Source organism: Capronia coronata (assembly GCF_000585585.1).
Source record: "Capronia coronata CBS 617.96 chromosome Unknown acBCG-supercont1.8, whole genome shotgun sequence".
In the NCBI taxonomy this organism is placed as follows: Eukaryota; Fungi; Ascomycota; class Eurotiomycetes; order Chaetothyriales; family Herpotrichiellaceae; genus Capronia; species Capronia coronata.
The window spans coordinates 538530-560796 of record NW_006912900.1 but is presented as its reverse complement, the minus strand read 5'-3'; the positions used below and the strand labels follow the sequence as shown (position 1 = coordinate 560796).

General features: G+C 53.2%; 7 protein-coding genes across 7 annotated transcripts; 6 read left to right on the top strand and 1 right to left on the bottom strand.

Annotated features, from left to right (window-relative positions):
- Positions 1–819: 819 nt before the first annotated feature.
- A1O1_08451 (uncharacterized protein) lies at positions 820–2409 on the top strand (the record flags this gene model as incomplete). The annotated part of the gene is made up of 2 exons (XM_007729313.1): positions 820–1164; positions 1219–2409. The coding sequence occupies 2 exons, from the start codon at positions 820–822 to the stop codon at positions 2407–2409; spliced, it is 1536 nt and encodes a 511-aa protein (XP_007727503.1).
- Positions 2410–3117: 708 nt separating this feature from the next.
- Positions 3118–3600, top strand: A1O1_08450 (uncharacterized protein; the record flags this gene model as incomplete). The annotated part of the gene is made up of 1 exon (XM_007729312.1): positions 3118–3600. One exon carries the CDS (start codon positions 3118–3120, stop codon positions 3598–3600), a length of 483 nt encoding a protein of 160 aa, XP_007727502.1.
- Positions 3601–3743: 143 nt separating this feature from the next.
- Positions 3744–4130, top strand: A1O1_08449 (glucosamine-phosphate N-acetyltransferase; the record flags this gene model as incomplete). The annotated part of the gene is made up of 1 exon (XM_007729311.1): positions 3744–4130. The coding sequence occupies one exon, from the start codon at positions 3744–3746 to the stop codon at positions 4128–4130; it is 387 nt and encodes a 128-aa protein (XP_007727501.1).
- A 4457-nt stretch (positions 4131–8587) lies between these two features.
- Positions 8588–11233, top strand: A1O1_08448 (uncharacterized protein; the record flags this gene model as incomplete). The annotated part of the gene is made up of 1 exon (XM_007729310.1): positions 8588–11233. One exon carries the CDS (start codon positions 8588–8590, stop codon positions 11231–11233), a length of 2646 nt encoding a protein of 881 aa, XP_007727500.1.
- A 1580-nt stretch (positions 11234–12813) lies between these two features.
- Positions 12814–13689, top strand: A1O1_08447 (uncharacterized protein; the record flags this gene model as incomplete). Its single annotated transcript, XM_007729309.1, has 1 exon — positions 12814–13689. The coding sequence occupies one exon, from the start codon at positions 12814–12816 to the stop codon at positions 13687–13689; it is 876 nt and encodes a 291-aa protein (XP_007727499.1).
- Positions 13690–14420: 731 nt separating this feature from the next.
- Positions 14421–15547, bottom strand: A1O1_08446 (uncharacterized protein; the record flags this gene model as incomplete). The annotated part of the gene is made up of 3 exons (XM_007729308.1): positions 14421–15307; positions 15373–15445; positions 15500–15547. The coding sequence occupies 3 exons, from the start codon at positions 15545–15547 to the stop codon at positions 14421–14423; spliced, it is 1008 nt and encodes a 335-aa protein (XP_007727498.1).
- A 512-nt stretch (positions 15548–16059) lies between these two features.
- On the top strand, positions 16060–16800 carry A1O1_08445 (uncharacterized protein; the record flags this gene model as incomplete). Its single annotated transcript, XM_007729307.1, has 1 exon — positions 16060–16800. The coding sequence occupies one exon, from the start codon at positions 16060–16062 to the stop codon at positions 16798–16800; it is 741 nt and encodes a 246-aa protein (XP_007727497.1).
- Between the last annotated feature and the right edge of the window lie 5467 nt (positions 16801–22267).

Below are 22267 nucleotides of genomic sequence, written 5' to 3'. Positions count from 1 at the left end.
ATATTGACAGTCAGCGTCTTGAACAGGAGGGTCAGAGGATGAAGAGGACTTGTTTGCAGTAAACAAGTCGACATATCAATTGCGCCTTCTACTGGGCTCGCCATGTGGTATCATCGTCGCCCGCACTTCTCCGACCTACTGTAGGCCGATGCGGAGCACAGAATGGAGGGACTCGGCCACAGGGTCCCGGTCAGAAAGTCGGCATCGAGGGGAAGCGGGGACATCGGCCGATGGAGTGATGGCTGCGATGCTGTTGATGTCTAGCTGATGGCTGTAGGAGTTGGAAAAGATATCAAAATGCGAGCTTTTGATGAAGAGACACGTTGAACTGGACCTAGTGGCAGCAGACAAATACCCTATATGTCTATACCTACCTATGTCTGCGGTGTAAGTACCTATAAGTACTGGAGGTTGCGAGTCCAGCCAATTTTGCCTGCGCTTTTATGTGGTTGTCCCATGTGTAGATGGTTGCGTGTCAGGCTTCAAGTTCCGCGCTGCCAGGCTGCGGTCTCCTTCCAGCCATGCAATTTCCTTAATTCATTGCACGCACTTCAACTTCCACATAATATCTCTCTTTTAACCCCTGCGACTCCTCCAACCCTCGACGTCGAGGTATCTGCATCGTTGATGGCTGTTATGGCGTCGAGTCCCGATTGCAGAGCAGACAACATACAGTGACCGCCGTTGGTGTAACGTCTGCTTCCTGGCGATTTCTGTGTCACTAGGTACAGCTTGAACACCTTGTTGGCCTTCCTCCTGACCCAAGTTCGCGACCAGCCTCTTCAAAGATGCGCTCGATGGTCCTATGCTGGCAGCCCAATGTTTCCCTCCCAGCAGGCCAGACCTTTCCTGTTACCGTCCACTGTTCCCAAGCCTAAGTCCAAGGCGGCACATCCAGGACATGTGCGACGGACGCTTTCTTGGATCATCTTCCTTGCCGTTTCGGCTTTCCTGACAGTAAACCTATTCGGCCAGATTCGTGGTGGAGTTTGTCGGACGTCTTCACTCCTGCCGAGACTGGGTGGTTGTCCGGCAATCCTCGCCGCAGTATGGGACTTATTTTATCACCTGGGCGGCAATGGACCATGGATACCCAGGAAAGATGGAGTTCCTTACTCCAATGCATCACTACCAAAGCAGTGTTCGGTAGATCAGGTGCACATGGTCAGACACTCAACTCTGAAGATTGTGATTGTCCACCAGCGCTGACATCGGTAGTTGTCACGTCATGCCGAACGGTATCCTACCAGGAATGCCGGTGCTAGACATCTTCAACTTCTGCATCGGCTACACAGTTCCGAGGTGACGCTCACCGGGTCGCTCTCCTTTCTCAAAAGATGGACCTATTTCACAGACCCTTATGGTCCTGCTTTCGAGAACCTGACCGCAACGGGCCCATTCGCCGGGACGTCACAAGCCTTCAATACCGGTAAATCACTACGACTACGTTACGACCACCTCGTGCCGAAGAATCGGTCGACCAAGTTCTGGTCTTGTAGTTCTGCGAGAGACATCTTGACAGCCGAATACTTCGCTGATGGGTTTTTCGGTTCAGACTGGTCCACGAATGGTTCTGCTGAGCTAGAAGTGATTCCTGAAGACCGAGACCGAGGGGCTGACACACTCACGCCAGGAGATACCTGTCATAGGTATGTCGAGGATGGCACCTACGGTCACGACTACGGATACCGGAAACTGGAAGAATGGCAAACAGTGTTTACAGAACCCATCGCTAGACGACTCGCTCAGCATGCCCAGGGACTGGACCTGAGTCATCTGGACATCTACAGCATGATGGAGATGTGTGGTTTCGAGGTTCTAGCTCGGGGTTCCAGTTCTTGGTGCAACGTCTTTACTCATGAGGAGTGGTCTCACTTCGCATACGCTCGAGACCTTCTGCATTTCTATAGGGCCGGGCCGGGCAACAGCTATGCTGGAGCGATGGGATGGCTCTGGTTGGATGCCACCCAGAATCTCATGTCGAACGAGTCTTCGAAGGACGTCTACTTCAGCTTCGTCCACGACGGAGACATCGTGCCCGTCATGGCCACCTTGCAGATTCTGAACGAGCATCGTGTTATACAAGAGCTGCCTACCAATCAGATGAAGCGGGATCGACGCTGGAAGACAAGCGACATTGTGCCCATGGGCGGACGATTGATTTTTGAGCGGATTGCCTGTGGTGAGGCTTCCCTGACTAGTCGTCAGGACTATTTTGTGAGGCTGTTCATCAACGACGGTCTCACCAGATTTCCTGGCTTGCCACATGTCGACAAGATCACGCACGCGGTTCGACTGGCAGATTTCCAGCGCTTCATCGCCTCGAGGAAAGACTTGTTTGGAGATTTCCGTCAGGTTTGCAATCTATCTGAAGACGCGCCCGACAAGATCACCTTCCTTCATCAATAGTTGGTTAGCATAGATACCTACTGGGTAAGCATTGATAGAGAATTGGCGAACAAATGGCAAATCGTGTACGACTCAGTGCAAGTCTGACAGAGGCTGATCATCAGCAAACTCCAGCAAGACGTACCTTAGACAGTACCTAGGTAAGGTATCGACTGAGTAAATACTGCTTCAGGTCTAGATGTCCCCCAGGTCCCATCGCAGAACAAATAGCGTCTGAGCTGACTCCCGCATTCGACAATCGACACCGCAGGGGCCACGCAGAAATGACCATCTCACCCAAACAATGAATCCAGACTCCCCAGATCAGCGTTTTATTGATCAGGGACTTCTGCATATGTACATACCAGTACCCTGTGTTCTGTTTCTCGTCTCTTTCTCTTGATCTACACTCTTTGATATCCGCCTCCTATCCACACCGCACTGCAGTTGCAATTGAAAAAGAACGGCGGCGAATCCCCAACAACCACCCCTACCGTCCCCTTGTTTTCCCCATTCGAGGATACCGATAAATAAACATTGAACCTCCCCAACGTCGACAGTCGAGAAGTCAGATCCCTCCACTCTCGAGTTTCCATCGCCAGATACTGCTCTGCTATCTCTACGGTCCTTTTGTCCCCGACGGTCTCGACATCGAAGCGACCTCAGCTCGTGACAACCACGATAACCTTTCTTCTTTCTCAACCCCTTCCGCCCTCTCCACCGGCAACCATGGCAGACATCCAGACTCCGACCGAAGCGTCTCTCTATTCGACCACGAGTCTCCGCCCCGAATACACTGTCCTCAATGGGAAAGAAGGAGGAACACATATCTCTCTGTCTGAAGTCAGGCCGGATTCCAAATCAACACCTACACCTACACCTACACCGACATCGACAGCGACGGGTGTGAACGGAACGACGAGCACAGGCACGATGACGATCACCAACGGCGTCAGTCATGCGGCAACAGCAACAGAAACGGCGACACCCACCTCTACTCCAGTACCGGCACCGGCAGCGGCCAGCGAAGAAAGAGACGACTCCAATGACCCTCCCTTATTCTCGCCGGCGCTGATCAGCGACGAAGTTTCGGCCAGTCTGCCCGAGGGCTACACCATCCGACCACTGCGAAGAAGTGATTACTATGGCGGTATGTACTCTCAACACAACACACAACAAACACCAACAAGTCCGATATCTGGGTCATCATGACCATGGCTCTCTCGTTCTTTCTCTCTGTCTCTCTCACCTCCAACCCCCCGTATCTAAGTCTTGCAAGCATCACCCTAAGGCACGAGTCAAATCACTAATACTTTTGTTTTTCAGGCTTCCTCCCTACCCTCCGAGTGCTCACGATGGTCGGGGAACCGAGCCTGGCCGAGTTCAACGCCCGCTACGACTTCATGGCCAGCCGCAACGACACCTACTACATCCTGGTGATCTGCGACACGACAGGGACCGTGGTGGGCACGGGCTGCGTGCTCGTCGAGCGCAAGTTCATCCACAATATGGGCCTGGTCGGCCACATCGAGGACATCGCCGTGGCCAAGAACCAGCAGGGCAAGAAGCTGGGCCTGCGCATCATCCAGGCCCTCGACTCCGTGGCCGAGCGTGTCGGCTGCTACAAGAGCATTCTGGACTGCAGCGAGGCCAACGAGGGCTTCTACGTCAAATGCGGCTTCAAGCGCGCCGGGCTCGAGATGGCTCATTATTATGAGAAGAATCCCAAGACGAGTCTTTGAGCCGGACAAACGGGCCGAGCGAAGTTGTGTGCAGTAGAGGAAAGAAAGATAGAAAGAAAGAAAAAGAAAATTCGAAACGGTGTCTTTGATATATGGCACAGGGAAATGGGCTGCCGCGGGAACAACAACGCACATTTTAAAACAATATTGCTGCATGGGCGAGACGCGTCGGGCGCAAGAAGCGCAGAATTGGACGCGGTTCACGTCTGCTTGGGTTTTGGGTAGGGGGCGTCGGAGATGGGAAAATGTACCATATACACAACTGGTTCGGGGGTTTGCTGGAGTCCACTGGCCCGATGAACTTGAGACACAAAGGAAGGATATACAAAGTTAGAACAAAACGCCCTTGAAGAGATCGGACAGACGTCTTATCGCATGTCCGAATGGACTGGACTGCGCAACAGCAAATTATATCTTTGATGAGATGAACTGGACATCCTACATCGCCTTGGACGGGCGAGCCGCAGTGTCATTGGATTTCTCCATGTCCTTCGGCACAATATATCGCAGGAAATACCGGCGGGTATCGAACTGAAGCCCCAGTAGGAGAGGAAAAGACCGAATGAGTGCATGATGAATGCTTTCCTACCAGACAACAAGATCGTTGAGATGACTTGACGCAGATGAGGCCCGTCAGTTCATGGTGCCTTCGCGTCTCTGATCTCAGGCGTCGCCACCAGCTGCCTTTCTCAACATGAAGCGAATGCTCGACCACTGGCCCGCGCATACGTATATGTGACTCGGGGACTTGATGCCTGAATTGCGAACGGTCCAGAGACCCGGGAATGGTCATCCTGCTCAATCCCAGTCCGGCGGGCGTCGCTCCAGAGCGCACCACGCGTCCTCTCCTCTTCAGCCTCTACACATTCTTTCTCGGTCTGGACCACTTCTGCATCCCAAAAATGGTGCTTGTACCGAACGAGATGATCGCGGCACGCCCCTCGTGGACAAACAAAATACACGTGACTCACCAATGTAGGCAGCACTCAAAGCTGCCTGCGATGTTGATGTAAATGAAAGTCTCCTGTCCAGAGATACAATTTGCATTTGCAAATATCGGGTCCGACAGCAAAACACCCGCTCTTCCTAGGATAGGGTTCGCTGGACGCCCCAGCACCACCATTACAGCAACCAACAGGCTTGGGGCATGAGAAGACACCCCCTTCGAAGTAGGAACGCCCACTGCTGTGCCCTGATTCGGGTTAAAAGCTCGACCGACGGGTAACATACCTTGGAGATAATTAATCAACCACCAGCTCAGTACATGTTCAATATCTTCTGGACTCGTTCTGTCAAGAGTCGGCGGCTGTGCCATGCAAGTTCACCTGTTTGCTCTCGGAGAGAGAGAGAGATAGCGACCATATCCCAAACCGATTGAATATCCGCATCGGGAGGAAAGTCGCAAAGAGGAGCTCACGAGATCCCACGCACGCGCGGCTGCCTTTGCGGTCCAAGAGCCATTGCCAGCTCAGAAGGTGTGGGTTGCACAGTACTGGTAAATCCGGCTGGCCATTCATTCCCATTCAGCCACGACGAAGGGGATGAGCATACCGCACCGTGTGGATATGCATTGGATCCTCCCAGCATAAGATATGCCTGCTGAAACTACCTATGCACCCATAACTCGGGACGGCAGCTCTGGTCTTTCGGAGGGACAATGATGACAAACTAGGAAATCCTCTTTGGGCTTCCCAGTCATGGCTCATACTGGCAGGCTGATGGGGATTTGTGCAGCGTGCACAACTGGACACAGTACGTACCTAAGTAATAGAGCTGTCGATGACTCGAAGAAGCGCACGCTCGTGCCAACCACGTTACACTTAGATGAAAAGCAAGCCCGAAGACAATCTGACCGGTGCGTTCTCCGAGTCACAGACCGAACGCTCACCAGTCAGCATGAATTGTGTTGTGCTGCCTGCTGATGGCGAGACCAACGTCGCACTTCACGCAAGACTCTCGGAAATCGTAGGAAATTCTGGTCATGACTTGGACGTCGCCAAGGCCCGATGGCCATTTCTGTGGCTGCAAAATGACATTATTGGATTCCGGCAAGCAACGATGGATCCCAACGGACTTGAAGATCCACCACGGCATCAGCAGGCGGCTGGCTTCGATAGACTCGGAACTCACGTGGTGGACAGTGGAGGCAATCTTAATCCCCCGGTCACTGTAACAGCCCCCCGGTATTTATTGGAGTGGTTGATGAAAGTGCCTCGGAATAATGGTAGAGCGACGAAGCAGAGCGATGTAGTTATCGACCGAAGATAACAACTATTGCAGCCTCTTGGTCAACTAAGGTAGTAGGATTAGGTAGTTTTGGAGGGTCAAGTTGCAGACTGGAGGAGTTCGCCGGAGGACAGTCTGAAACGGGCATGGTGGCGTTGGGTGCATTTTCGTTATTCGCCGCCCGTTCTGAATCAGGTCTGCTGTTTTGAGTCATTGAGTTGCCGGTCTCCCTGGTCGTTCGGCCAAACTGCCGTCCTGACAGTCCTCTCGCGCCCGATGAGCAAGCGAACTGCCGCCATCACGGGAGTCCGTACCGCAGCTTGTGGTAGTACACGGTACACTCTTTCGTCGGGGGCGAACTGGGCTGGCGGCGACTCAACATTACGCACAATCTGATTGGACTCGGCCGTTCGTTGTTGGACATGAAGGTTGGGTGTACATTGTGCAGTCTTGCTTTTGCTATCTCATATTGCGTCTCTTGCACAACATTCTACCAATGTGTGGTCCCCCTCTTAACGCTTGCTTTGCCATTTGGCTTGTGGTCTGGCAAAGACATGGTTTGAGGTAGGTCAGGCTCATGGAGTCCTTCTAGGAGGCGATTATTGTTTCGTGATAGATTTGATTACCAGATGGTCAAGGCAACCTAAGATGATCTCGTTCTCAGTCGACAACCCAGACCTGGAGATGGGTTGACACCAGCCTCTGTTCTATACAGATGGTGATTTCTGTCTTTGCCTTTCAAGCAGCTGGTGGCTCTGCAGCATGCGTTGAGGGAATAGCCGCAAACATGACAGGAAGAGATGAATGCACAGGTTGCATACAGATAAATGCTGTAGATGATGATGCCTTCGTCGATGCCTGAGGAGTCTCATGTGGATTGCTTCAAGAGACAAAAGCATAGAACTGAGCCGTAGCATTATTGCCTGCCTGGCTGCGTTTGTGGATGCTTCAACTGGAGAAGGGGAAGGGGAAGGGTGGATGGGCGCTGGCCGATGGTCGGTGGATTGTCCAGGCTTCAAGTTTGCAGTGTCATTTGAGTCATCGGCTGATCTGAGCGGCGCAGGCGCAGGCGGAGTTGGCGGTTGCTTGCGGTTGCGGTGGCAGTGGCGAGGGTTGTTGCCCAGCCCGTATACATAGAAAGCGCCTACAACCTCAGCATCAGCGCCGCCCGTAGTGAGTCCTCCTCAACGGCAACAAGATGAAGTATTCCATGTATTGCAGCAATGGCTGCTGGCTACTCTCCCGTGCGATTCTCTGAATTCTGTCACTGCATCCCACTCTGACGAAAACGAACAAGTCCTGCGCCGCATCACGAATCCAATCTTGTAAGCACTCAGCAGTCTGACCAGGCCATGGCGCCTTGCCACAGGCCTGACTGTCGGACTCATACAATGAATCGAACAAAGAAACTGACTCAAGTCGACATGTCTACCTACAGGCTCCCTTCGTGTGTCTTTATACCCACCTGGCCTCCAATACTGCAGAGAGCGACCACCTTTGTCTGCAGGAGTCAGAAGCCTCCTCATCAAGCTGAACACCGGCCTATACAAGTCACTCAGCCTCGCATTCACTTGGTCTCCACGATTTCACCCTTGAAGACGCAGCTATCACCGTAGTCTTCACCAGCACACATCACTCTCAACACGCCTCACTCCAAATCTCCTCCATATAAACTCGATTGGGTGTCTGGGAATCGGCCGTTGCTACCAAGCACTCTACTCTCAACTACCACCTCTCCACTCTTCATTTCAGTCGGGAAAGCAGAAACAAAAGTCAGCCATGAGTCTGTGGTCAAAATCATACATTCAAGAAGAACCGTCCACCCGTCAAAGCCCACCGCCAGAGTCGCAAACTGTTTTGGTAAATCTACACCAGGATTGCCTTGAGATTGACGAGCATTTGTATACCGATATTTCCCTGCGCGCGTTAGTTTCGGCTTAACTCTCGCGGATATCGATCTTGTGCTTGTCCTGCTCAAGTAGTCTTGAGACAACTGGAACAGTACGAATTGTTACTCTGACTCGTGGTGGGTTTGCGGCGCAATACCCATTGAATCTTGTGGTAGGAATCTGACAACTCGACGCTGGGTCGACTGTTCTAACGCCTTGCAGGTTCTTCTTCATTGGTTCCTCTCTACGTTGGCAATTGCGCTCGCCAACGTGAAACGTATTGGTATACAGAGGCTCTAGTCTACGACCTCTGGTCACAAGTCTCTTTACCACCATACGAAGATGGGCATGAGAGAGGTTGTCACCCTCTCCTCCTTCGATCGCCCACAGAATGTTCAAGATTCCGTTTCGGACTGGCTCCAATCCGGTTATCGCGATTTCTACAACACCGACAAAATCTCCAGTACTGTCTCGTTTCATGGCCCGTGCAAGTCGAACAACAGCCCTGACCTGGGGAGTGTCACTACTGGCGATGACAATGTGAGCATCAGCGATTCTGCTCATGAGTCATTCTCGACCGAGTCATCTTCTCATACCTCGTGGACGAATGCAACCGATCCGGTTGACGTTCTCTCCGACGAGGAAGAAAAGGATCATGTGCAGCAATTGAAGCAGTGCCACGGCTCTCGCGCATCAGTCGAGATCCAGGAGCAATTACTCAAAGGACTCCACAGTACTGATCAGTCTGCGTGCTCCAGCCTACGCTCTCACGCGAATCCCGATGTCTCCAGCGTACTTGAAGCGCAGGCTTTTGACCGATCCCTGGCCTTGACTGAGGCAGCTGCTGCAGCACGGATTGTCGACACCAACGCTAGACATAATATCCCAAAATGCAGTCTCCGAAGAGCCTGTTGTCCGAGCAAGAAGCAAATTTCGCCCCCAAAGCTCAAGAGAGACACCGAGGTCACCGATCAATTTGTTTCCCTTCTCATAATCTTCGCTACCAGGCTGATCACTGCGATCTGGCCACTGTCGGCTTGCCCTCCTATGATGTCAACCTGCTTCAATGGTGCTGGTGTCCTGCCTCTGCGCGTCTTCATCCAGGAGACTCTTCGACGGTCCAAGACCAGCTATTCGACGCTCCAGGTAGCCTTGTACTACCTGATCTTGCTCAAGGCCAAATTACCTTGTGCTGACTCCAGAAAGAGACAGCAGAGCTCATCCGCGGGTGATGAGGCCTCGGAAAGATCCCAGTGTCGCGCAATGCAATGCGGGAGACGGATGTTCTTGTCAGCCCTTATGCTAGCCTCGAAATACCTGCAAGACAGGAACTATTCCGCTAGGGCTTGGAGCAAGATCTCCGGACTCCGCAGCAGTGAAATCAATCAGAACGAGCGGGAATATCTGACTAAGATCGACTACAACCTCCACGTGCCCAAGGAGCTCTTCGACAACTGGAGCAAGATTGTAATTGCTTTGAGCAAATTGTCCAAGGAGCCGGTGCAATGCCCCTCGGGGTCATGCAATCTCGACCTTGGTCAACCAGGCAGTGGCACCAATGCAATCCTGGCTGACATGGTTTCGGAAGTCGACGTCGGCCACGTTCGCAGTGACTCTATGTTCTCCGACGATTGGTGGGCGGCCGTGATTCAACAGCTGGACCCCGCCATGGTGAAGGACCCGGTGTTGGTGAATGACTTCCTCCAAGTACATCTGCCCAAAGACAAGATTGAGCAGGTGCTGTTGCCCACCTCGACTAAGCAACAAGGCCGGTCATGGGATGCTCTTCCACCAAGTCCGGATCATGTTTACGACATGAACTTCAGTGATACTTTGAAACCACGGAGTGCCGAGCACTGCAAAGGACAAACTCCTCAGACCCCTCAAACTCCTGTTCAGACAAGTCCGTCACGAAGCTCGACGTTGCCCATGCAACCACACCTTCGAAATCTTCCTACTCCACAGACCACCCCCCAACTTGCTGAGAAATGTCCGTGGTCCCTGAGTTCCAGCCGAAACTCTCTGCGCTGTTCCGCTTCTGTCGATGCTCTGCGGAGTATGAAAAAGCAGTCCATCATGAATGCCAACCTAGACCGTTGCCCTCCGCCACGACCTAATGGCTGCGAGCTACCACCTGTCAAATCCCTGATGCGTTCTGCAGAGACAACTCGGGAGAGCTCAAGCAGGTCTACTACTCCAACGTCCTCACCAGCATCGGTTGCGTCGGAGGTGACGGCTTATACATCTCGGTCTAGGTCATCATCTGTTTCCTCCAGTTCATCTTGGTCGTCCTTGGCCTCGGCCGTCCCTCGAATGCGCATTGCCAGCACTGGGTTTTCCAGCTCTCCTCTAGCCCGAGTTTGCCCGTTGTCTGAGCGACACCGTATACCGGTGTCTGGGGATGACTCGAGCCTGGACGCTTCGAGCAGCCACTCGAATAGAGAAGGCTCCTCGCGTAGCGAGTCGGCAGCGACCCCGACCCCGAATCAAGGTGGAGGATATGGAAGCTGCGGAAGTTTGCCATACAGACTGTCCAAGCATTCTGTCCCCACCATATCCGAGGTTGATGCTGTCCGTGTCCTCATGTCACTGTCCACACATTCGGAGACGCCGAGCAGAAGCGTGACCCCGACTCCACAACAACTGACAGGATATGGTGTTGGTAGCCGACGGAAGGAGAATGAACACCCCAGGTGCCACAAGAGATCATTATCAACGATAGAGACCAATCTTCAGTCACAAGTGCGGTGTACCATGCTGAATGGCAGTATGCGTTCGGATGCTCTTGAAGATCCTCTGAAGCCTTGCTACGACAACACACCGAAGCAATGGCAACTTCCTACGCAGGATTGGGCAACGCCTCGGAAGGCGTTGCCCAACAGCATGGACAACAAACGTCTGGCAACATACTGTTCGATGCAGCAGTTTCCTTCTGCACCGGATCTAGCGTCGCAGTATCTCAAGGATGCGATGGTTATCGCTTCCTAGATGGTGAATTGACCACGATACTGTCGAGCATGATCAATAGCCTTGGTCTGACGAGGCCACCATGCGTCCCCTTGATGGGTCGAAAGCACACCGTCGACATTACTTCCAGAACCCCTTTATGTCCGAACACAGATTGGAGGTTTGTACCTTGAGCACGATTCAATTCGTGAGCAAGGGCAACAAGCTCTCCATAATATCTGGCGATAAATCTTATCCACCAGATCACCAGTCAACCCCTTTTAGCGACTGAAAACTCACAGCCTCCGGAAGTGATGAGTCCGAAGGTTGGGGGGGATTTTCTATCTAGGAGAATCCTTGTATAGTGTGTAGTGCCTTAATCAACTACTTGAAGAACTTGATTCTTTTTCTCTTTCTGTGCTAGCTATAATCAGTATTACCATCCGTACTTTGCCGTTGTCCGTAGCACAAAAGTGAACGAAAATGGCCAGTCTTAGGAGTCTGGTCCCAAGTCAGCCGTAGCTGGGGAGTAGACGTTGTATAGACAAGAGGGTCAATGATAGTTGAAATGCCCTCCCCAGCACTAGTAGGTACACACTTTGGCGCCCAAGCCAGTTTACATGTCTGGTGGAATGATATCTTACCATTATTACCATGATAATACCTTCAGTGCCTTTATTATTACTCTCATGTTCATAAGGTATCAGGTGTCTTAAGAGCCCTTCAGGCACGCTTGTATCTCTTACTAGCTGTTCAATCCCGAACTCGGAGTGGGACGCCCAGCCCTTGGCCCAGACCCCGATATCGCCTGGACGCGCGATTATCAGATAAGATTGGTCGCCTCAGATATACGTCCCTCTCCCTCTCTCCTGCTCGAGGCGGGGGAGAAATAAGGACTATTACGGACTATTGGATTCGCAACTTCCCACTGCCTGGGCGTCAATATAACAACTTGGACCAAGAACCAAGAACCAAGAACCAAGAACCCACATCCTCAAAGCCATCGGGTCAAGCCGGGCGTATTTCCTGCTTGCGACGTGGCGTGGCGTGGCGTGCCAGTGCTCCACTGCACGATATATTATAAGAAAGAAGAACATCTAGTCATTTTGCGAAGGAGGAAGGAGGAAAGAGGAAGGAGTACAGAAAGCAGCAGTGGCCGGCGGTACAAGAACAAGAAGAAGTACACACGATCAAGAACATAGGTAGAGTTGAAAGAGTGCAGGCTGAGGAAAGATTGAATCTATCGGAGAGAACACAGCTGTGTGCGGAAAGATCTATTTATCCTGAAGGCAGAGAGACGGTGCGGAGTTCTTGTCTTGAAACCAGAGGCTATCGTCTTCGGCCTCTTCGGCCTCCTCGTCCTCGTCTTCGGCCAGGTACTTGTTGGTTGAGAAGTCTGTTCGTTCACAACCATCCACACCTTCACCTTGCAAACGGAACAACTACTGTAAGGTCCCGAACGAACGAACGAACGGAAAACATACCAACGCAGAGAACTGACCCCTCCATCTTTAGAGAGCTATATTGGGGAGAAAGAAGACAATCCAAGAGAAACAGAAGATTGGATACCAGCAGTCATCAGAGATCAGAGATCTTGATTTTCAAGAAAAGGAAAGGACAGGATGTATCTAGTGGCACCATTGTTGTCGGCGGTACTGCTGCTCGGTGGACGGGTTACTGGCATACCGGTCGAGACTCTGGAGATCCAGACACGTCGGGTCCACCATGTCGACACATTGGCAGCACAGTCGCAGGCTCCGATCGAGTTACATTCCTCGGAACAAGAGACGATCAGACTGGCTCCCATTGAGCACGAGGCGCCAGTCGAGTTGAGTCCCTTTGGGGAAACAGAAACAGAAACAGACAAAAGCGACGAGGACGCTTCTCGTCCATTCACAATCCCATCCCGCTACGAGTCCACAGTCCTGGGCCGTCGACTGCTCGGCCTGTCCAAGACAGGCGTCCTCACGACCGTGTTCCCCTCCAACCTGACATCCGACCGCGTCCCCGCAGACGTGGCCAACACCCCGATCGGACTGCCCGACTACATCGCGTCGTGCGAGGAGCCGAGCGGCAACCCGACGCTGCTGGCGCTGACGGTGTCGACGTCGACGCAGAATGCCGTCGCGGGCTCCAACGTCTCGCTCACCCTGTCGTGGTGGGACACGTATGCGCAGCTCACGCACCACCAGCCGTGGTCGGCGGCTAATCTGCCGCGCTTGAATCTGGTCGGATACCTGGAGGAAATGACCGACGAGGAGGTCAGCGGCCAGGATGTCGCGGCCTGTTTCACTAAGGCTCATGCCGATAGTGTGCTTTGGTTGCCGGGGAAGAAGTGGGCGGCGCATAAGGGCCTGTGGATGAGACTGGTCGTCCGCGAGGTCTATTGGATCGGCGGCTTTGGAGATCGGAATTTCATCGGCTGGTTCGATCGCGATGAGTGGGCCGCTGTTACGGTTGATGAGTGGATGGCTGTCAGGTTGCCTGGTGAGAAGTGAGAAGCGAAGAATGAAGAGTGAAAGCCGGCTATGGATGTCTTGCTGTTATTGTGACTGTGACTGTGATGAGGGCCGTGGATGTGGTTGTGGTTGTGGTTGTGGTTGCAGGTGGCTAAGACGTCGTGTTTATCCATTTGTGGTGGTCCCTGCTGTTACTTAACCGGCTGGTAGTACATAGGTTGTCTAGAGTCATTGCACCCATCTCCATTTCCGTATGGTAGGGGCGAAGAACATGACTTTTAAATCCTGAAGTCTTCGTTTGATGATCTCCGGCCTCATATGCTTCGCCGCATGGTCAGTCACAACAGGACTAGCCCGGAGAATGACCATGGATGTGACCTGTGCTGATGATCAAGGTTAATGTTTCGAATACGACTGCATGGAGCATGTCGACTATCGCAGCAGCCATGGGTGTCTGTTCCCCTTCGTTGGCGGGAGGAGGGTCGAGACTTGTAGAGTGGTCTTCGACAGTGTGGTATCTCTTCCAGGGCATAAGGCACTAGTTGATGCAAGGTGGTCCATAGCTATATCCAATGAATGCTGAATGCCTCGTTGCAAACAATGCTTCTTCCAGAGCGGAGCCCGATGGTCGAATTCCAGGTGTCGTTTTTGGGAAGGCAGCTTTCGGTTTGCTGTTCACAAGAAAGCTTCAGTCTGCAGTGACTCAAGAGCATGGCGAGCGTCCCCGGACAAGCAGTCCGCAAAGGAGACAGGCATTGTTTTGGATGGATTCACGCATTCGCAGAGATTTGCGTACGATCCAGGGTTTTGGTCAGAACCCCAGAAGCTCGACCGAGTTCACCGCCCTCCTTCTTTGCAGCGTCGACGCCAGCCACGACGAGCGGTTGAAACCGATTCGTAAAGACCTGTAGCCTATCTTCTCGATCATCGAGGATTTGATTGTAATCCTCCGCCTGGGCACCAAAGACGTTCAAGTAAGCGTAAGCGTTGGACTTGGTAGGCGTCACAAGTGCGCCGGTGAACCACAGAGGGAAGTCGGCGGCCAAGGTGTTCAAGCTCGGGTCTGTCGAGTCGTCGGTTCCCAGACCTGCCTGCAAGAATTCGGCCAGCACATACATGATCCGTGCGGTGGATTTGACGTCTCCAGCAAACGACGCTTTGCTGGACGACCAGGTGCTGGCATCAGCCGACCTCCAGCCTAGGACTGTCGTGAAGCACTCGAGAGTCTGGTACCATCCTCCGGGACAAGCAACCAGCTCCGGTCCCGCCACTTTGATGAGGAAGGACAAAAATTCTACCGCCGTGGCGCGGATTTCCCGCGACAAATGCGTCATCCCTGCACGCATGTACGGGAGGACCTTGATGACATGGTCGCGGATATCGTCTTGGGGAAGAGCCTGGAACAGTTTCAACAGTTGGGTCCGAACGCCGGCGGATCCGTCGAGGATGAGCGGACACAGAATGCCCAGCAGGGCATTCGTGGTGATGGGAAGAGCGTTTCCTTTGGACGTCGAGTTTGACCCGACGTATGAGGTCAGGTAGGCTAATGAATCCCGCCGTTGCGAGTCGGAGCGGGAAGTCAGTAGCGAGACGTGGTGAAGGAATGTCGCTGATTGCGAAGGGGCGTTGACGTCCAGCTGCTGGTTCAGGACGATGGCTAGGATCATGGTCAGCATGGATCCGAGGGTCAGGAAGTCTGAGAAACATAATTCGGTACTGTACCTTTGGAGCGGAAGCTGGTGTCTGTGTGGTTGTCAGCCTTGGGCCTGGCCTTGCCGACCTTCAATTTCTGCTTCTACAACGAGAGTCAGCATCAGATTCGAAAAAGAGTCGGGCCGGGTCCACGAACCTGGAAGTCTTTCTTCTTCTCTTTCTTCTTCTTCGCACTCGAACCCATTGTGACAGACCAGTAGCGTTAAGAGATAGACGCTGTGCTACAATCGAACCCCAGAGCCATCAATTCTGCGCTCATTTTTTCCCTGCGAGGCTCGCACGCTAAGCTTTCCAAGCCAAAAGTGCGGGCCGAGCCGTTCACGCTTTTCCCTCCGTCACAATTTCCGTCACGTATTGCGAAACTGCGGAGCCTCCCGTCGTTTTTGTTTGTTCGTAATGAAAATTGAAGGCACCGACAGCCTCGCCACGACCCCATCTCGAACACTCTTGAATGGATCTTTACTTGAATAGTGGTGGATCGAGATCTTGATCAGATCTTGTCCCCTTGCCCCGGATCCAGCTGGCCTGTTAGCTCGTGGCTCGACGCGTCTTGCTTGTTTATCCTTCCATTGCACTCACGTCAGGAGCCAACCGGGGCCTCACCCTCACATACCGTGCCTACCCCGGTCGTCTCGACTTGCAGCATGGAATAATACACATTGTGCACATCGACGGGAAAAAGTCTACATAGGCAAAATGGTTCAAGCCGAGAGGGCAAGTCTCTGTTCGAATATCCTCTCAACGCCGCAGACCACTGACCACCTCGCGCAGGCCCTGAACGGCCCGTCCATCGATGCCATGCTACGCGGTCTCACGGAGAGACCCAACGTCCAATCTACCCTGATTCTATCGAGAAGAGACGGATCCATCATAAGAGCTACAGGAGTCGCGGGTTCAAAGACATCGAGCACATCCACAACCACGCCAGGCGCAGGCGCAGGAGCAGGAGCAATATACCCGCAATATCCGCATGCAGGTGCGCAGCTGGGGCCTCGGATTTCGAGCGAGAGCGCGACTGACGCTGCCGCCCAAGGCAGCGCGGAAGTTACCGAGACAACGCAGGGCATCCAGCCCGAGCCCGGACCAGAACCAGAACCAGAACCAGAACCAGAACTAGAACCTGTCGAGCTGCTGGCCTCGTCGATCTTCCAATTCGTCAGCACCGCCGACGCTCTGGGCGGTACACTCGGGACAGTGTCTCGCGGTGCAGCGGGTCCGGAAGGACCACGTGGCGGCGCAGTGGCCTACAGCGAAAACACGAGAGAAGACGCCGGGCTGGAGGAAGACGCGGACCAGACCCGGGCCGAGGATGACGTGCAGCTGCTAAGGCTGCGGACCAAACATCAAGAGATCATTATCTTTCCCGACCCGAAGTATATCTGCTGCGTGGTCCAGAGAATGGGGAAAACCGTTACTGGCGCGAATGCACGCCGATAGGCGACTGTCTGGGAACGGACCGCGCATGCCGAAAGGGGAGATGGCTGATCACGCAAGGATAAGATGAAATGAGATGAGATGAGATGACAAACAACAAATGCGCCAATAGGACAAGGACAAGGTCGTCCAGGTTCTCTCGATCAATGGGAAGCCAAACCCGCCAATACAGATACGATTTGTTACGACTCAAATCCGATGTTTCTTATCGACAGGGCGATACCTGTCCAGAACCCGCCGGTGACCCAAAAGCCACGATGGTCAGACCCCTCGAGTCCCTGAAGAACGGGAAAAGATCCTCCTCCGTGTGACTGAACGTGGACCTCGAACAGATAACAAACGGACCATGGCATGAACATGCATACGCATCTCGAATACCGCCGCTTCGTTACCCACTACGTATCGGATCTTTTGTGTTATCAGCCAGACCCGTGATTGTGGAGGCCCACCGATACGTATCTTGGACCGTAGGATCTCAAAGATAAGGACGGAAAGATGACCGTCTCTCGGCTCATGGCGACTTCCACACGCAAATCAAGAGTCCTACCGTATCTCAAATCTTGCCCCAGGTTTTGTTATCTCAATGGTCTGCGCGAAAAGCAAAGCGCGACTAGGATAAGGGAAGAAAAAGCAACGACCACTGCCCTCAATATTTGGCTGTTATCGCATGGATGCGCGGGCACGGTCGCTCCTTATCGAGCTGCCCGATACCGTGGGACCTTGGGGGCCCTAGGGAGGCTCTTCCTTGCCTGTCTTGCCCTATCAGCAGCCTATCGCGAAGCCCATAGCCACTGATAGGGAGCAGTACAGAGTAGCACGCGCGTGTTGGCTGAAATCTAGCTCGCTGCTGGTTGCCTGTTATCAGTCACTCGGCCATTGTTCCTGTCCTGTCTTGTCAAACAAAGATATGGCGTACCTATCTTGGTCTATGTTACAGTCGTATCCAGAAGTCGGATTGTTCGACATTCCCTACCAACGAGCTTTCTAGGGCTTGGTATCACTCGCTGATCTCCCGGACTGTCCGTTCCCTTATCATAGATACGGTGCCAGAGGTCAGGGGCCCGTCTGCCCACTCTTGGTACTTAAGGCACAGGGAGCCGCAAGAGAGGATAGCATTGTACTTTCTCACTTTTCGCCTGTACGAGCCCTTTCAAGGCCCTGATTGAACAATGTCGACATAACGAGATCCGTTAAGGGAGGAGTGGCAGGGCGGCACACCTTCACCCCTCACAGGCTTGCATGATGACCTGGCCAAGGGAAAGAACCAGGAATGATACTGTGTCATAACGACTGATACAGCGTGCGGAACTTTCGACGCTTCATTCTCACCTCGAGACATGACTTCTGGTCACCTTGGATCGGCCAAGAGCATCTCGCTTTGACACCTCGCTCGAATCAGGCACACCGTGAGAACAGGTCTCCAGACCGCGGCGAATACCCCAGGACAAGTTGAGACGGCAATGTGAGGAGCGGAGGGTCCCCCGACTGATCCTTCTGACGGACGCTCGATCTCGACGGTCAAACCGAATGCATCATCCATCGGTCGCGTCCATGACAGATGTGATACATCAAGCCGCAGATTGCGCGCATCCTGCGTGCTCATCCTGTTTCTCGTATAAGTCGATGTGGGCGGTTAGCCTGGTGCACTAGAAGGTAGGCAGCCAGTGGGTGTTCCAAGTCCAGCGAGCAGGCATGCGCTAGTGTGGGGGTACTGGATTCCTCTCTCTCAGCAGTGTCAGCCATGCTCGTCGCTTTCGCATGACTCTGTTTCTTGGGCGCTACCCCTTGTTGCTGGTAAGATTGGGCGCCACCACTCCCCAAATATCCCCAAATTGGTACTGGTCAATCATCGAGCCGAATCCCAGAAATGTCTGGACATCGTTATTTTTGCGGCAGATTTGCTCCTCGAAAAAGCCGCAGCATGCCGGCCGAACAAGCGACGCCCTCGGATTTGCAACAGGGACCTCGTTGAGATTCGGGGGAGCAGGAGGGACGGCAACCAAGGGTCTTTCCCTGGTGGGGCATGCCACCAGGCTGAGAACGGATTTTGAGTTGGCTTCGGTTCTAGGCTTCGTTCAGGGAAATGTCGATGACGGAGGCAAGGACCGATGGGAGAGGCGATGGAGAGGCGATGGAGGACGGTTGACATGGATGATGGACGGGCCACGATCCACCCTCGGAGCCCGCTACTGCACGCCAGGTCGAGCTGCTAACGATGCAGCTAAAGGCGCCGCCGAACGCCTCCAAGTGTCACCCTCACCAATAATGCCCCTTCCGATTCTTCCATGCATCGGATCCTTGCAACACGGCAGAAAGACAAATCCGTGAGCTGGACTCACATGCTTCACTCACCCGCGCCACCGCCGTCTGGTGCGATGACAAGGCCGACCTTGTTGTTTTTGTCGTCGTCGTCGTCGTCGTCGTCGTCGTCAACGATGTGTGGTGAACAGGTGCTGGCGTATTCAGCCGTGGAGAACATCTTGTCAACGATCTGCAAGTGCTGTACAAAAAGAGGTGGTGCCCGTGGCTGGGTTTGACCTGGTCGATTCCTCTTGCGGCCGCCAGGAGAGCTACGATGCTTGTGCTTGTTGTTGCTTCTTCTCCCTCGCTAACCAGTGGGCTTTGGGTGATTATCGATTTAATGTACGCGTCCCTGAACGGCGCCACAGGGGCAGTGTGGACCTGAAAGAGGGGCGTGGAGGATTACTCTGCAAAAGAAAGGTGAACAGACTTCAAGTGAGCTGGTACCGGCGGCATCGTCGTGGTCGTCGCGGTGGTCGCGATGTCGCTCGTTTCGATGCCAGTCTGCAACAGCGAGGCCGCCTAACATACAAGGTTGGAATTGGGAAGATATGGGTTCTCCGTGTTAGTAGGCTCACCGATGTAATACACTCCAGGCCTGCTCTTCGACGACGTTTGCAGAAGACCAGAGTTGATAGTTGATGACCGAAATCAAGGATCGCATGATGATCACCTCGTCCTTCATCCATATGCCGACCGTTGAGTTGTTGGAGTTACGAATGCTTTGTTGATGTGGGATGCACTGTCAAGCGTCGAAACCTGTCGTCACTGCTTCGCTTATTACATTCCCTGGAAAATGTAATGTGAATCGCGTTCATGCCACTCCCTGACATTTTGAAGCAGGAATCTTTGGGCCACTGGCCAGCAGCACATGAAAGACAGGCGCTCGAATCTGAGATGCAAGCCATCCTGGACTTGGTGGTAACGGCAGCCAGGCTGTCTACAACGTCTAGTTCGCCGTTCGGTCTCCTAGGATCATAGATCTCAGTCTCAGTCGAATATTTCCCGAGATGCATTTCGTCATCGCGTGAGTTGGCGAGACGAACAACGTCAGACAATTCTGTCTGAATGCATCTCATCAATCACAGTCAATCAATGGACAACAGCGTGCGCAAATATTGCGACCCTGGAGCCATCGATGATCTCGTGAGAAAGAGCAAGGCGGTGGCTGCGAGGAATATGCTGGTAGGCTGATCCAGGTCTTCGAAGCATTCAAGATCCTTGACGTTTTCCTGGAATCTCCAAGTTCATGATTGAGACGACCTTGAAGTAATCGATACTATTTTACGGTGGTATGACGACTGAGATCGGCGTGGTCAATTGTGACTCGTGGATTCGAAGCTCGTTCACCAAAAGGGCTTGGTAGTTCTTGCCTTTATGAGTCTATCACTCCTTGCTCGTCGGGATCTACACTGCGCAGATGTCGAGGGTCTTGCAGCCGGCATACAGAGTAGACACCATGGCTCTGGCCCACTTCGAGGCCAGGTCGACGGCGGTCTAGCGGCCTGCAGGACTTGCAAGGTCTGCTGTATCACAAGTAGTAAGCCAGGCCCGGTCCACGAAGCCTTACATCGAGGTCTACTTCAGCTGCATTGGTTCCAACTGATAGTTGATTCATCTGTTTGATGGCATTGTTTGAAACCTGTCGCTTTTCTAACAGGAACCATGCCACTGGTGGATCGAAATCGCCAGTAGCCCAAAGCCTAAAGGAGGAACACTGCCAGAGAGAGACCATGTGTGTTCTCCAGTCGTTGTTGCGATACCCTGAGTGGCCGGGAATAATCGGAGACTGGGTCCTTTCCACCAGAGTTATTGTTGGACTCTAGAAGGGCGAACACGAGGAAGGACATTGGCGGCTCCATGTGCTGGAAGCTCTAGAAGTGGAATATTTGCGGGCGTGACTTGCCGCCGGCGATGGAGCGAAGGCAAAATGTCGGACCCGCGTGAGGTGAATGGATATGTAGTCAAGGAAAGCGAAGCACATGCTTTGATGATCTTACGCCGCATGCAGACCAGAACTTCCACTGACTTCGAAAAATGGCATACTTTTGGTGTCAGGTTTGAGTGCTTGGCTCCTTTCGAAGCTTCAACAGTCTAGACGGCCATTCGTTCTTGGAGGAGGAACCACGGGTCAAGCAGTGCATACACAACGTACTCGGTGGCACAGCGCTGTTATGCATCTGGTGCCGTGGCACGAGCCAGGCGCGGCGACATGGCTCCTAGGTAGGGTCCGATGGATTTCCCGGGCTGTGATTCACCCAAAGCCTTTCGGTGCCAAAGGCCGGAAGTGGGATGACTGATTCATGGTTGGCTGAAGCCTTGTTGGAATGGAAATCGACAGGGTTGCACTGGGCACCCTGCAGCTCGTTGCTTGACAGTCAGTCCCCTCTAGGAACGCTTCCGATCCCAGGAATTCGCTAATTCTTGTGACCGGGGTGCCACATTATTGTCACCACAGTGCTGGGTACTATTTTAGTTTTTTGGTAAGAGGATCGGATAGGTACCGCGGGGACGTGAAGGGCGCATGACAGCGTAAGGATAAAGATGGACGCCTGGGGAATGGTGGTGTTTGGGGGCGGCCATGAGGAGGAGGAAATTGCGATCATCTTGTCAATCATTTTAGTTCAGTCAGAGTAGTCCTGTGGAGGATAGTCGATGGACATGGCTGGAGGAAGGACTGATTGATTGACGGCCGAACTCTGGAGTACAGATTAGTTAGCAGGTAGGAGCGTTTAGACTGCGGCCGTCGAGGGGTCGATGTCGCTGGGCACGGAGAAGGAGGGATGAGAGAGGAGCAAAGGGTACAGAAGACAAGGAGGTACCAGCTCCGCCGTGGCAAATTGTATGGGGAAAGAGGTACCATTGCTGTCTACGCGCTGCACGGAAGGCTGTAGTGCTACCTTCAAAGTTAGGGACTGTTAACTACGGCGTTGGATGCCTTTGGCGCCCGTCCTCGCCCGACATACTAGTAGTAGGAGTAGGCGCAACCGCAGGCGCAGGCAGAGATACTCTGTTGTAGAGAGTAGGGAGAGCATACCTACGAGGGTAAGGTAGTCATCTACTATTCTGTCCCTCCTAGGTAGTAGCTACTTGTCTACTACCTACCGAGGTACCTTAGACAATGCTCGAGGAACTGCAGGCCAGACCCTAAGGGGCCCGAGTCGCAAGA